Genomic DNA, 15,766 nt, shown 5'->3' with positions numbered 1-15,766 from the left:
AATTGACTGTCATTGTCTGTGGTGATGGAGTACGGAACCCCGAACCTTGTGACAATGTTCCTATATAGGAATTTTTTACTTCTTTGAGCAGTGGCATTAGCTAGGGGTTCTGCCTCGATCCACTTTATGAAATAGTCTACCTCTACTATGAGGAATTTAACTTGTCCCGATCCCTAAGGGAAGGGTCCGATAAAGGTCGAGTCCCCATTTTGCGAATGGCCAAAGTGAGGTCACGCTGATGAGTTTCTCTGGCGGGGCGATGTGAAAGTTAGCATGTTTCTAATATGGTGTACATGTCTTTACGAACTCCGTGGCTTCTTTTTGTAGAGTTGGCCAATAAAACCCTATCCGGAGTACTTTTTTGGTAAGTGATTGCGCTCCGAGGTGATTGCCACAGGTGCCACTATGTATCTCTTCTAGGACTTCTTTTGTGTTGGAAGTCGGTACACATTTTAACAATGGTATTGAAATCCCTCTTTTGTATAGGGTATTGTTTATGATAGTGTAGTATTGTGCCTCCCGATTTAACCTTTTTGCCTTCTTTTCATCTGTAGGAAGCATTTCTGTTTTGAGGTAGTTGATTATGGGAGTCATCCATCCTTGATCCACGCCTGTTATGGCTAGGACTTTTTCCTCTTCCGAGATTGATGGGTTTTGCAGCATTTTCTGGATGAGGCTTCTATTGTTGCCCCCTGGTTTGGTGCTGGCTAGCTTTGAGAGTGCATCAGCTCGGGCATTTTGTTCGCGGGTATGTGGCGGATCTCATATTCCCCGAGTTGTCTGAGCTGTTCCCTGGTTTTATCCAAGTACTTTTTCATGGTGGGATCCTTGGCTTGGTAACTCCCTGTTATTTGTGAAGTGACTACTTGTGAGTCGCTGAAGATGATAAGCTTTTGAGCTCCAACCTCCCTAGCCATCTTCAAACTAGCTAGTAGTGCCTCATATTTCGCTTGGTTATTTGAGGTGGGGAACCCGAATTTGAGGGAGAGTTCGATTTGGGTCCCTTGGTCGCTTTCAATTATCACACCCGTGCCGCTTCCAGTTTTATTGGAGGAACCATCCACATAGAGATTCCATTTTGTGCGGAGTTCCGGGGTGTCTGTAAATTCTGCAATAAAGTCGGCCAGGTATTGTGATTTGATGGCTGTTCGAGCTTCATATTGAAGATCAAATTCGGACAACTCGATTGCACATTGCAAGATTCTACCTGCTAGGTCTGTTTTCTGTAAAATTCCTTTTATAGGCTGGTTGGTCCGAACCTTAATGGTGTGAGCCTGGAAGTATGAACGAAGTCGTCGAGATGTCAGTATGAGTGCGTAGGCAAATTTTTCTATTTTTTGGTAGTTCAACTCGGATCCTTGTAATGCTTTACAAATGAAGTATATGGGTTGTTGCCCACTGTCGTCTTCTCGAACTAATGCTGAGGCTACTGCCCGACTTCCTACCGCGAGGTATAATATGAGTGGTTCTCCTTCTCGTGGTCGAGATAGGATAAGTGGTTGTCCCAAGAATCTTTTGAAATCTTGGAAGGCTTGCTCGCACTCGGCGGTCCATTCAAACTTCTTCCCTTTCCTTAGAGTGGCGTAGAAGGGGAGAGATCTTATTGCCGACCCGGCTAGGAATCTGGACAAGGCTGCTAACCTTCCGTTGAGTTGTTGTACTTCTTTGACACAAGTCAGACTCTTCATGTTAAGTATGGCCCCGCATTTATCCAGATTTGCCTCAATTCCTCTTTGTGTGAGCATGAAACCCAGGAATTTGCCAGCTTCTACTGTGAAGGTGCACTTTGCAGGATTAAGTCGCATGCCATGTCTTCTTATGGTGTCGAATACTTGGGCGAGGTCGAACAGCAACGTCTCTTCACTTTGTGTCTTTATTAACATGTCGTCCACGTAGACTTCTATGATTTTTCCGATATGATCCGTGAAGACTTTATTCATTAATCTCTGGTAAGTAGCTCCCACGTTTTTAAGACCAAAAGGCATGGCGATGTAGCAATAGTTTGCTTTTAGGGTTAAAAATGAAGTTTTTTCTTGGTCAGGTGGATACATTGGGATTTGATTGTATCCCGAATATGCGTCCATAAACGAGAGGTATTTATATCCGGAGGATGCATCTACCAGAGCATCAATACTTGGGAGTGGATAAGGATCTTTTGGGCAGGCTTTGTTGAGATCAGTGTAGTCGGTGCACATTCACCACTTCCCATTTTATTTTTTCACCAAGACGACGTTAGTTAGCCATAGTGGGTACTTGACTTCTCTTATGAATCCTGCCTCCAGTAGAGCTTGTACCTGCTCTTCCACAGCTTAGGATCGTTCTGGTCCGAGCTTTCTTCGTCTCTGTTGTACCGGCCGAGATCCTGGATAGACCGCCAACTTGTGGCACATTAATTTGGGGTCTATGCCTGACATGTCTGCAGCCTTCCATGCAAAGAGGTTGACGTTATCTCGTAAGAACTGTATGAGTGATTCTTTTATATCTCCTTTTAGGCTCGTACTAATATTGGTTGTTTTGTCTGGGATGTCTCCGATCTGGACTTTCTCTACTTCACCTTCAGGTTGTGGGCGGAGTTCTTTCTGCCTCTGAACTCCACCGAGTTCGATTGTGTGGAATTCTTCTCTTCTGCCTCTGAGGTTTAGACTTTCGTTGTAACAGCGGCGCACCATCTTTTGGTCTGCTTTTATTGTAACTATCCCTTCTGTAGTTGGGAATTTCATGCACAGATGTGGAGTTGAGACTATTGCGCCGAGCTGATTCAATGTTGTCCGGCCTATTAAGGCGTTGTAGGCTGAACTCACGTCGACCACGATGTAGTCTATCTTGAGTGTTCTTGACTAGTTTCCTTTTATGAAGGTTGTGTGTAGTGAGATGTATCCAAGTGGTTGAACTGGGGTGTCTCCCAGTCTGAACAGGTTGTTTGGGTATGCTCTAAGTTCTTTTTCTTCTAGGTCGAGCTTGTCGAAGGCAGTTTTGAATAAGATGTCGGCGGAGCTCCCTTGGTCTATTAATGTGCGGTGGAGATTTGCGTTTGCCAATATAATAGTGATGACCATGGGATCATCGTTTCTTGAGATTATACTAACTGCATCCTCTTTGGTGAAAGTAATTGCGGGGATGTCGGATGCTTCCTCCTTCCCCTCAACATGATATACTTCTTTAAGATATCTTTTGTGAGATGATTTGGAGATTCCTCCTCCCGCAAATCCGCCGTGTATCATGTGGACATGTCTTTCTGGTGTACGAGGTGATCATGCGGTTCGTCCGACATCTTCGTCCCTTCTTCTTTTTCTTTGCTCATCGTCTCGGGTGGCCAGGTACCGATCTAATTTCCCTTCTCTTACTAGTTTTTCTATGACGTTCTTTAAATCAAAACATTCGTTGGTAGAATGCCCACGGATTCGATGGTATTCACAATATTCAGTCTGATTTCCTCCTCCTTTTTTGCCTTTGAGTGGTCGAGCTGGGGGTATTTTTTCAGTGTGGCAGACTTCTCTGTAGACATCCACAAGGGACACCCGAAGAGGGGTGTAATTGTGATATTTTTTTATTTTCTCCCCTTGTCGATCTTCCTTCTTTTTGGATTCCTTGTCCTTATCCCGAGAGGGGTAGGTGAATCCGGATTTTGCGGTCTCTCCTAGTCAGGAGTTTTCCTCCATGTTGATGTACTTCTCTGCTCATTCTTGCACTTTGTTTAGAGATTCGGGATGTTTTTTCGATATAGATTGGCTAAAAGGTCCCTCTCGTAAGCCACTGATGAGGCCCATAATGGCGGCCTCTGTTGCTAGGCTTTCTATGTCCAGGCATGTTTTGTTGAATCTTTTCATGTAGTTGCGAAGACTTTCCCGATCTCCTTGCTTGATTCCTAATAGACGTGGGGCGTGCTTAGCCTTATCTTTTTGGATGGAGAATCTGGCTAGAAATTTCTTAGCTAAGTCGTCGAAGCTTGAGATGGACCTAGGAGGTAGATTGTCGAACCATCTTATCGCTGTCTTTGTTAAGGTAGTCAGAAAGGCTTTGCAGCGAACTGCATCTGAGGCGTCGGTGAGGTATATTCTACTTCTGAAATTGCTGAGATAATGACCAGGATCTGTAGTGCCATCATATAAAGGCATATCCGGGAGTTTAAATTCTTTAGGGATTTTGGTCTTCATGATCTCCCTAGTGAATGGATCTTGATCCTTGCGAGAGCTGTCCTCATGGATGGATCGAGTAGCTTTGGTTTTGAGATCGGCTTCGAGTTTTAGAAGTTTATCTTCTAATTCCCGGTGCCGCCTTATCTCCCTTTGTAGATCCTTCCCAGCTTCTCGCTGATGTTGGGCTTCTTTTTCAAGTTATTTTAAACGATCTTGAAGCGTCTCTAGAGCTCCCGGGTTTGGTGAGTTTTTGTCCCCGTTAGATTTCGGGGTATCTTTTGGTGTAGTCTCCGCATTTTTGTACGGCGTTCTATCTTCTAGATCTGAATCATGGTCGTTGTCATGGTCATCCGCCATGGTGATGGGATGACTTCCAGATTCTCCGGCAACGGCGCCAATGTTCCGAGGGTTACCTGAAACTGTAGGTCGATCTCGGATGAGATCTTCTATACTGGTCGGAGATGACGTGTCCGGCTGGTGGATGGTGGCCGGAGCGGTCGTATCTGACTTGTTGGACTGCTGCACTGCTGATCCGTTGTCACCGGAGGGTGGTGGTACCTGCAAGGGACTCCGGTGCTTAAGTTAGTAAGGGTATTAAACAGGTTTTTAGTAGAATCAGAGTATGAGTTATACATGGGTGCTCCAGTGTATTTACAGTAGTGTGGAGTGACCTTTTTGGATAAGATAAGTTAGTTATCTTATCTTATCTTATCTTTGAGTGAGGTCAGCTTATCTTCAAGGGAACCGCCCTTCTCTCTATAGGCCTGGGCGGCCTTTGGAGTTGGGTCGCGTTCCTTGATTTGGGCCCTCTTTGGCCTTTTCTGTCGATTTGGCCGAGCTCTTTGAGAAGAGGTCGGATGGTTTGACCTAAAGAGGTCGGTCGCTTTGTCGCTAAATATCCCGGGTCGGATAACTCGACCCAGGGTATGAACACTCCCCATGTCAATCTTCTTTCTTTTTGGATTCTTTATCCTTATCCTGGGAGGGATAGGCGAATCCGGATTTTGAGGTCTCTCCTAGTCGAGAGTTTTCTTCCATGTTGATGTACTTCTCCGCTCCTTCCTGCACTTCATTCAGAGATGTGGGGTATTTTTTCGATATAGATTGACTAAAAGGTCCTTCTCGCAGGCCATTGATGAGGCCCATAATGGCGGCCTCTGTTGGTAGGCTTTGTATGTCCAGGCATGTTTTGTTGAATCTTTCTATGTAGTTACGAAGACTTTTCCGATCTCTTTGTTTGATTCCTAATAGACTTGGGGCGTGTTTAGCCTTATCTTTTTGGATGGAGAATCTGGCCAGAAACTTCTTGGCTAAGTCGTCGAAGCTTGAGATGGACCTAGGAGGTAGATTGTCAAACCATCTAATTGCTGTCTTTGTTAAAGTAGTTGGAAAGGCTTTGTAGCGAACTGCATCTGAGGCGTCGGTGAGGTACATTCTACTTCTGAAATTGCTGAGATGATGGCCAGGATCTGTAGTGCCATCATACAAAGTCATATCCGGGAGTTTAAAGTCTTTTGGGATTTTGGTCTTTATGATCTCCTTGGTAAATGGATCTTGGTCCTTGCGGGAGCTATCCTTATGAGAGGATCGATTAGCTTTGGCCTTGAGATCGGCTTCGATTTTTAGGAGTTTGTCCTCCAATTCCCGGCGTCGTCTTATTTCCCTTTGTAGGTTTTTCTCATCTTCTCATTGATGCTCCGCCTCTTTTTCGAGTTGCTTTAAGCGATCTTGAAGTGCCTCCATGGCTCCCACAGTTGATGAATTGTTGTTTTTGTTAGGTTGAGGAGTATCTTTTGGTGTAGTGTCCGCGTTCTTGTGCGGCGTTCTATCTTCCAGATCCGAATCGTGGTCATTGTCATGATCGTCCGCCATGGTGATGGGATGACTTCCAGGTTCCCCAGCAACGGCACCAATGTTTCGAGGGTTACCTGAAACTGCAGGTCGATCTCAGATGAGATCTTCTGTACCGGTCAGAGCTGACGTGTCCGGCTGGTGGGTGGCGACCGGAGCTGTCGTACCCGACTTATTGGCTGGCTGCGCTGTTGACCCTTTGTCACCGGAGGGTGGTGGTACCTGCAAGAGACTCCGATGCTTAAGTTAGCAAGCGTATTAAGCAGGTTTTTAGTAGAATCAGAGTATGAGTTATACCTGGGTACTCCAGTGTATTTATAATAGTGTGGAGTGACCTTTTTAGATAAGATAAGTTAGTTATCTTATCTTTGGGCGAGGTCAGCTTATCTTCAAGGGAACCGCCCTTCTCTCTGTAGGCTTGGGCTGCCTTAGGATTTGGGTCGTGTTCCTTGATTTTGGGCCCCTCTTTGGGCTTTTCTGTCGTTTTGGCCGAGCTCTTTGAGAAGAGGTCGGATAGTCTGACCTGAAGAGGTCGGTCGCCTTGTTACTGAACATCCCGGGTCGGATAGCTCGACCCAGAGTATGAACAGTTTCAGAAAGGTGATTTGTATTAAAACAAGTCATGTATCCTCAAAACAACTCGAACCGAACGAGTTGTACGAAACTAGGACAAGAAATATTCTTTGGTTAAGCAAGATGTGCTAAAACCAATCATACAGAGCCTACAAGCCTTAAATAACTCGGAAAAAACGAGTTGTACAAATCAATTCTAGAAAAAAGACTTGGCCAAAAACAAGTCGTTTAAAGAGGGAAAAGTATTTATAACACGCCAGAGGCATAAGGGTAAATTGTCGCGATCATTAAAGAAACACGCCGTTACTAATGTAACTGCTCCCACGTGTAAATACAAAAACCCCAACAGACGCGACATTTGATTAGACTTGGCGGTTAAGAAATTTGAAATCACGTCAGTTTTAAAAATCACGTCAGCTACAGACCCGAGTTCAATACTCGAATCCAACTCATAAGCAAAAGAGATCGGACTCGAGTAGGGGCACTGTTCCTAACCTGACCCAACGCTATGGCCCAGGTCCAAATACACCAAAAGGCCCAATCCAAAGATTGGCCTTCGTTATCCACCGACCTCTTCAGAAGAGGTCGGACTCAACACAGACTTCTTTCCAAAGAAGTCGGGCTCAAGAGATAGCTGGCAGATAACACTTATTCAAATAAGTAACTGTCCCTAAAATCTCTCAACACACTTCTAGAAGTCATATCCCAACAATCCCTAGATAAAAGGGACGGTTATCCACCAATAGTGGATCCACTCCAACGGTGGTTATTGGCACATCACCTATAAATACACTGACACCCCTCAGGTATCTCTAAGTTCCAATACATTCTAAACCTGCTTAACCCCATGCTGACTTAGGCATCGGAGTGTCTTTGCAGGTACCCCCCCCCCCCCCCATTCTTTCACATACACAACTCAGACGGTGGCTCCTAGACGTAAACCAAGTCGGAGATCACCCTCCTCTTGCGCTTGGGCCTCACAAACAAGCCCAACCACCATTCGGTTCTAGGTAAGCCCCGAAACAGATACCTAGTTGAATTATTGACTAAATCACGGTATAACAATTTTCTAACTAACAATTTCGTTTAAACACAACCATTTTCATTTTTTACCAGGCTCATTTTTTTCGATATTGTAGGAGTGTGTGAGTTGTGCTTGGTTATGGTGTATACAGGTGTTAGACACAGGTGTGGGATAGCCTTTTCTAACAATGGCAGGGAGAAATCGGACCGTCCGAATTCTTTGTTAGGAAATTTGTTGACCACCAATCGGACGGTCCGAGTTAATTGGAGGGAGAATTTGAATTTGGCCAAGCTAATCGGACCATGCGATTAGTATATTTTTTTTATTTTGGTGAGAGTGAACTCGGAGGGTCCGAGTTGTTGAAGAATATATTATTTAATTTGCCTAAGACTAATCGGTGGGTCCGAGTTGTATATATATATGTGTGTGTGTGTGTGTGTGTGGAACTCGGGTGCAACTTCTCAGATCTCCTTCTTTTTGTTCTGTTTCTTCTTCTTTCACCAACTCTTGCATCTCTCTATTCTTTCGTATGAACTTCAAGAATATGAAAGTGTAGTTCATATTTATGAGAGTGTGAGAAATGGATGATAGAGTTCCGCTTAGAGTATATCATTTTGGTCAGATTTTATTACAAACATCTAAAGGAGTGAGATTTAGTTGCGAGAATCCGTTAGATATTGTTATTCCATTCACAATCTCGTTTGAAGAGCTAAAAGGTGTGATCTGTGAGAAGATAGATTCTGAGATATCAAGAAAAATATCGTGTATTTTATACAGATATCCTGTACCGGTATTTGGTGGATTCGTGCTGTTTCAAACCAAATATGTAACCGACGAAGCGAGTATGCAAGAAATGTTTTCAATGTATATTGAAACTCGCACTCAGATATCGGTCATCGAGTTGTACGTTGAATTCGAACAATTTGAAGCCGACCGAAATATTGAACGGGAAGATTACAATAGTGACAGTGAGGAAGAGTTTGAAAGCAATTACAAAGTTGTTGCTCCAAACTGCGCGACACGTGGCTGTCAACCCACAACTCGGACCATCCGTGTGGAAGCTGCAAATCGGACCGTCCGTTTTCCCTTCCCCCTGGCGCACCGTCCGATTTCAGTTGAACTGACACTACACCCCGGTAAAACACACATGCATCCCATATGTGTAGCCTACTCCACCAACGACTTCATATGAAAATTAAAAAGCGTTTTACGTAATATTAATAAGATAAAAGTAAAAAAAGAAAAAAAAAATAAAGAAAGAAGAGAATTGAACCCTGCTCATTATAGAATAAATGAATATAAAATAGGTATGCCAATTATTGCTTTACTTATAAAAGAATTTAAAATAAAATGTTCTTTATTTAGTAAATTAAAAAGTTAGAGAGACACTCAGGAATTCTCTAATCATGCATATATCCTTCAATCATAAGATAAGAGGATATCAACTGTAGCAACGAAATACATCAAGAGGAAGCAGCTCCTCTTAAAACCTCCCCATACTTGGTGCAAACAATAATAGCAAACAGAGTAAGGAGATTTAGACTTCAGTATCAAGCTAAAACCCTTCCTAATTTTCCCACAACACCCTTCAATGGAAATTGTTTAATTTTCTTTTTCCCTCTCTGTTGATCTCCCAAATCTGAACAAACATAGCAAAGAACAATTAGCCAACTCAGGATTCAGGAGAATGGTTATCTTCGTTTCAAATCCTTCAAACATGTAATGGCATACCTAAGGAAGGGACTGAGAATTATGTCCTACATTTTAGATGGCCATCTTCATCTCAATCTTCTGGTGAGGATTATAGTCACTGAGCTCGAAATCAGAAGCCACAAAAGAATCTATATCTTTTTTCTCTGGGTTTATCTTCAAAGTCTGCATTGAATCAACAAAGCAAAACACAATTTGAAGAGTACTAAATGGTCAAATTTTGCATCCAATTACATTGTGGCAAGGATTTTCTTCAAAATTACATACTGGAAAAGGCGTTGGTAAGTTCTGGAGCTGCTCCTGCAAAGGCTTCACATGATTTTGGTAAACATGTGCATCTCCAATGACATGGATAAAATCACCTGGAACTAATTCTGACAAGAGGAGTGAAAATAAAACATTACATAGTTTTACAACAAAATAAAATCAGGTTTTCAAAGTTCAGCACATTAACAAGCGTGAATAATTCAGAGAACTAGGGAAAAATAATTATTCATAGAGGATCACCACATATTAGCTTAAGCCATTCACAACTAAATATATTGGCAAATAGGATTAGGACCCAACAACGACGAGACTTTGAGATTTACAAGGATATGTAGATCTGAATATATAAAGTCCACAAGAGATGCTTCAAAAATTTACATACCACAAACATGAGCAATTATGCAGGTCAGGAGGGCATAAGATGCAATATTAAATGGCACGCCTAGGCCCATGTCAGCAGATCGCTGATACATTTGACATGATAACTCCCCATTTGCTACATAGAACTGGAGGGGGAAAAAAGAATAAGCAGCAGCAGAAAGAAAAGAGAGATTTGTTTAAAGAAAAACTAAAAAAGAGCAGACCTGTGCAAACATGTGGCATGGTGGAAGCGCCTCCAATTTAAGATCAGCTGGATTCCATGCAGAGAGAATGATCCGCCGATCATTAGGATTGTGCCTTATCTTGGTAATAACATCTAACAGCTGATCAAATCCTTGGCCAGAGTAGTCAGCATGCATATTAGTATACCTAAAGAGTGTAAGATGAGGGATAGAGAGCTAAGCAATCCAAAACACAATAGTCTATAGACCTGCTCAGGAAAAGGTATGATCAACCTACCTGGCACCAAAGTGCCTCCACTGAAACCCATAAACAGGTCCCAAGTCACCCTCCTCCCTGTCTGTCAAGCCAAGTCTATAATTTAAAATAGAAGCCACTTAGTAACTGCAAGAAGAAAAATGTACAATTGTAGTTAAGACAACTGTCATGCTTGCCTATCTAGGTATTCTCTCAATGCATTGCCATCCCATATATGGATCCCTTTTTCCTGCAGCAACTGCCAATGTAACATAACTTTCAGAATATAAGTTAATAATGATCATATCTACTATAGTAACAGAAGAATCTTGGAGAGTAACAACCAAAAAGATGAATATCTCATGAAAATGAAGTGCTATGGTTGAAAGTTAAGTTGAGAACCATTTTTTTAATAATGTTGAGCATCATTCAAGATACATTTATTCACTTCTGAGTTCTGAGTAAGGCTGCCCCCATTAAAACCCAAGCTCAGATAGTGTTGATTGGAATATTTGGTTAATATCAACTTGTTTGTTACATAACTAGGAAAGGATATGATTCATTTGTGTGAAGAAAACGATTGGATGAATATATCATTACCTTGGCATTTGTAGACCCACTAATAAACCAAAGAAGCTCTTCAACAACCCCTCGCCAAAATACTTTCTAGGAATCAATGAAGAAGTTGTGTCAACTTATCTATCTAAACAAAATGAACAAATAAATACTCCTCTTCCCCAATAAATCCTACCTAATAAGAACATAAAATAAATAAAAAAGAACAATACGAAAAGGAAAATAACCACAAGAATGGCAAGTTATTTTGTGCAGTACATTAAGTACATGTTTTAAACTATAATAATAAGTATAATGTCTATGTACCTTTGTAGTAAGAAGAGGGAAGTTTCTGCGCAAATTGAACCTCATCTGTAAAAATATGGATATAGATGTCAGAGTACAAATTACAGCAACCCCTCAAATATAGCCATCAACATGTTACCTGGCAACCAAATTTTGACAAGGTACCAGTCCTTGTTCTATCATCTTTGGCTGTACCCTCAGAGATGATTTCTTCAACCAGCCTAAGATACTTGTATTCTTCATGTCTTTCAAGAATCATTTTAGGAAGAAAAGAAAAATCCTTGAACTCAAACTTTACAGTATCTGAATTGTTATCAAGAACTGGATCAGTATTCTGAGTTGCACGCTCCACCAAATGCCTTACACGCACATAAGTTGTGAAAGAATAGCGGATGTTGTTTTCCACCTTAGGAAAAGATGCGTACCACAACTGAAATACAGAGGAATCAACTGGAGGCATAAATGTGTCACACTTGATCCTTGTCTGAATTTCAGTGATGTGGATAGCTTCACATCCAGGTGCATTTAAAGTCTCCCTGTAAATGAAAATTATCATCAGTAATTGAGAAAGAGCCTAATACAAACAGGAAGAATAACGCACAGAGAAAGAAAAGGATATACCTAAATATTTGTCCACCTCCTATAACAAATATTTTCTCAATTGACAAACTATAAGGAGGTTCAGCTAACAATTCCAAAGCATAAGCCATACTTCTACATATAACAACATTCTCTGCTATTGCAATATCAAAGCTATCTGAGCGAGTAAGAACAACATTAAGACGGCCGGGAAGAGGCCTGTATTTATGAGGGATACTATCCCATGTTTTTCTACCCATTACAACAGCATTCTTCTTCCCTGGATCAGATGTTGTTACAGTAACCTCCTTAAAAAATTTGAGATCAGTAGGTAACTTCCAGGGTAATTTCCCATCTTTACCTATCCCCATATCTGGTGTAGCAGCCACTACCACTTGGTAATTCCTCTGCAGATTTGGCGGTGGGTTGAGTTTTCCATTGCCATTGCCACTGCCGGTTCCATTGGGGATTACAAAAGAATTACTGGCCATAATGGAACTCAAGAGCCGATAGAAACTTAAAGATGGTGTATCAAAACAAGGACTGCACAACCAATTCTTTTGGAAGTGCAGTTGAATCTGAAACCAACAAAGCATTACATTAAAACTTATATAATTAATGTCATTGCTCATACATATCACATTTTAGTTGGAACACTTCAAAAAGAATAACCATAGAGAGGGCAAAGCTTATTATTAACTATCACTATAGTTGTACAAGATTTTTTCAACTCCATGAACAGCAGATACAACAGGTCGTATTTACACTGAAATGCAAGAATTCAAGACAAAATTTGAAGAAGTAACTGACCAGTTTCAGACTGAAGCGCAGAATTTTGGAATTTTATGACCTTAATAGCTTGCGAGAAATTTCATGAACTGCTTTCCAACCTTCCACAGTATTGAAATCCAAAAAGAGTATTATTGTTATTTTATATGATAATTTTAACGAAGTAAAGACACAATGAAATATATCTGGGTGCAAGGAAGAATGTTTGAATATCCCAGTAAGTGAGAATGCAAGAACAATTTCCCAATTGTTTCAGAAGTAGAAATAACAAAAGGATCAATCTTGCAGATAGGACACACTACCCACTCATATTTCTAAGAAGGAAACCTGTTAAAAAAAGAACTATGGAATCAATATAACTCTGGCCTTTTTCTGACCCTTATTTTCCTACTCAACTTCTTTATACCTGACCCTTCCATGTTTTTTTTTGTTGCACAATGCATATTCCTGAGAAGCACATATATACAACATCATCATTTGGTTCAAGTTCAAATTTGCCTTCTTTTCTACTATTAGAATTGCACTGAAGTTTTCATGAACTGAGCGAGCATTCAGTAATGACCACCGATTCATATAGCAGTAGTAGCAAGATTTTCCCTAATGCTTCTTCAAAGTAATATAATATTGAATGCTTCGTCAATTCATCACATAAAATTAATGAATAAGAGTTATTAATAAATTCAATCAGTAAGGAACCTTTTGATTTTTGAAAACATTGAAGACTCACCAGAGAATTTGGTACTGGCGGCTCAACGGAGGTTTGCGGAATTCACGACCATCACCCACTCTCCTCGTTCTACGCTTCGATCACCACCATCGAGGAGTCAGAGCCCCCACGTCTGGACAGCGCCGCCACCAGGGACCTTCAAAAACATTTCACTGCTCCTTCTTCCCCTCTCCCCTTCATAGCATCGTCCCCTCCATTCCTTGTTCGGCGGCGGCGGCGGCGGCGACGGTTCCTCTATCTGCCACTGCTGTCTCCTCCTCCATCCTTTCCTTCTTCTCTTCTCTTTTCCCTCTATTTCGCCTAAGTTCTTCTCTTTTCTTTTGTTCTGATGAGAGAGAAGGAAAGGAGGGACAAGTTGAGGATGATTATGGCAGTGATGGTAGAGCCGTAGAGGTGTGATGGTGGGGGTGAGACTTGAGAGGTAGGGTGGACTGGTGGAGTTGGGGATGAGAGGTGGACGCCGTGAATGAGGGATAAGGTTGGAATATGAGGTTTGGAAGGAGGGTATTTTAGAAAAAAAATATTAATAAACTTTTAGTATCCGGTCCCTACTTTTTAGAGGTAACCAAGGATTAAAATTTTGTATTTTATAACTGAAATTTTAGTTTCAGTTTTTAATTATTAAATATGATATTCAATTTCTAATTTCAGGTCTAATATTTTAAAACAAACGGAAGTTTATAGTTGTTATATAAATTACGATTTACACAATTTTATCACATTTTATGGGAGTAAATATCCATAGTAGTCAATGAGATTCACGCAAATACTCAATGTAATTCTCAAGATCCTGATTTTTCTATTGTAGTCCTCCAAATAGAACTCCGAGCACTCAAAGTGATCCCTATGCATATTTCTGGTGATGAGTCATCCCGGAACGCTGATGTGGCGACGTTTTGCCAGGCTGGAGCTGAGCTGGCTCATTTTCAATTTATACCCACCTTGGTCCCTCGCAGTTGGTGTTATTGTACAAAGTCCCACTCATGCACGCTTTGCTCTTCCTCTTCATCGCATTCTTCAGGCTCCCAATTCTCTTCTTCTGCGCTCTTCAAACCTACATCGACCTCAGAAAGCACCCGAAGAATAAGGACAAGCTCAATTTCGACGAGAAAAATGCCTAGATCTTCACTCAAGCTCGACCATGCTCACCTGTGCATAATCACTACTTGTGCCTTGTGGTTTTGCAGTTCCTTGACCCACCTATGCTGATACTTCTCAAATGGGTACCTTCCAGAGACCTTCTTGGTCAACACACTACTCAATATGTACGTCAAATTCCACCTCTTGGAAGAGGCACACAAGCTGTTCGATGAAATGTCCGAACAAAATGTTGTTTTATGGACAACTTTGATATCTGCTTATTCTCAAGCTAAGTTAGGGATGCAGGCCCATGTCCATGTGCTGAAGTATGATCAAGATCTTATCCTTAACAATGCATTGTTAGATATGTATTGCAAGTGTGGTAGTGTGAAAGATGCAAAGCTCATTTTCAATAGGATGGCTGAGAAGGATGTTATTTCTTCATGTATGTTCTTTCTGCTTTTGTAGATATCTGGACAATGTGTGAGGGAAGATTTCACTTTGGCAGCTTAAGATATAAAGGGAATAATACAAGTAAGGTGGCTTATTGTAGTAACACAAATTCTGTTTTGGAACTTGAGTCAGAGTGGATAAAGCACAGAAAATTATCTTCTTATACCGCTCATGTTGTTCGTTCTTCCACATCTTGTATGCCTTGGTCTTGTAGAATCCCATGGGTGAAGAGTATTTTGAGTTCCTATAGTTTGGTGCTCTACTCAATTATACATTTTTTACACTATTTGGTTGATTAGTCACAGTTGCAAACAAAATTTCTATTCATGGTAATATTATATCTGAATGTGTTAATGATCATTTCAAAAATGCCTGGATGCATTGCTGGTAAGAAGTAGTTCACAGAACCGAATATGTGTTTTTCTAATTTACCCAATAAGAAAAATCAAACACTTTCTAAGAGCAAGCATTATGTGCGCTCTTGAGTTATCGGATGAGGATGATGATAGCTCGATTCTACCTCGGCTGCCTGATGATGTTTCCAAGTATTGCTTAGCACTTGTGCCTCATTCGGACCTCCCGGCTATGGCCAGTGTTTGTAAGAGATGGAGGTGTTTCATTCAGGCAGATAAAGAAAATTGGCTTGTTTTATAATGGTAAGAAAATTGGCTGGCTTGGTTGAGGAATGGCTTTTCCTGTTAACTGCAGATAAAGAAGGGAAAGGAAGCCATTGGGAGGTAATGGATTGTCAGGGTCAGAATCGTCGATCTCTTCCACCAATGCCTGGTCCAACATTTTAGGTTGGGTGCCAATATGCCTGCAAGAGCAGAGAATGAGCCATTTGACCACTTATCACCATGGAGAGACTAGCGATGTTGTTCTATATTTTGGGATTATTAACATCTTGCAAGACTATGA

The 15,766-nt window shown here is 41.4% G+C and overlaps 1 protein-coding gene across 5 annotated transcripts; it reads right to left on the bottom strand.

Moving 5' to 3' along the window:
• LOC107610060 (bifunctional dihydrofolate reductase-thymidylate synthase) lies at positions 8,920-13,837 on the bottom strand. 5 transcript variants are annotated; one of them, XM_021106152.1, is made up of 14 exons: positions 13,316-13,834; positions 12,995-13,035; positions 12,610-12,689; positions 11,842-12,377; positions 11,360-11,756; positions 11,242-11,286; positions 10,960-11,025; positions 10,557-10,618; positions 10,402-10,476; positions 10,146-10,311; positions 9,944-10,067; positions 9,562-9,668; positions 9,316-9,459; positions 8,921-9,223 (listed from the first exon to the last, which is right to left on the bottom strand). In XM_021106152.1, exons 4-13 carry the CDS (start codon positions 12,288-12,290, stop codon positions 9,349-9,351), a joined length of 1,602 nt encoding a protein of 533 aa, XP_020961811.1. In that variant the 5' UTR covers positions 12,291-12,377; positions 12,610-12,689; positions 12,995-13,035; positions 13,316-13,834; the 3' UTR covers positions 8,921-9,223; positions 9,316-9,348. The 5 variants fall into 5 exon arrangements, with proteins under 5 accessions (XP_016167613.1, XP_020961811.1, XP_016167612.1 ...); XM_016312127.2 differs by lacking the exon at positions 12,995-13,035 and having other exon boundaries at positions 8,920-9,223; positions 9,346-9,459; XM_016312126.2 differs by lacking the exon at positions 12,995-13,035.

The sequence above is a fragment of the Arachis ipaensis genome, chromosome B07 (genome assembly GCF_000816755.2).
Source record: "Arachis ipaensis cultivar K30076 chromosome B07, Araip1.1, whole genome shotgun sequence".
NCBI lineage: Eukaryota > Viridiplantae > Streptophyta > Magnoliopsida > Fabales > Fabaceae > Arachis > Arachis ipaensis.
This window is presented reverse-complemented; position numbering and strand designations above follow the sequence as displayed.

What these genes read in the sequence shown, in the direction of transcription:
- LOC107610060 (XM_016312127.2), bottom strand. Translation starts at nt 12,290, where the DNA reads ATGGCCAGTAATTCTTTTGTAATCCCCAATGGAACCGGCAGTGGCAAT. An exon ending in GTGGGTCTACAAATGCCAAG is followed by an intron (nt 10,619 to 10,959) that starts GTAATGATATAT and finishes TTACATTGGCAG; the next exon opens with TTGCTGCAGGAAAAAGGGAT. An exon ending in TGGAGGCACTTTGGTGCCAG is followed by an intron (nt 10,312 to 10,401) that starts GTAGGTTGATCA and finishes TACACTCTTTAG; the next exon opens with GTATACTAATATGCATGCTG.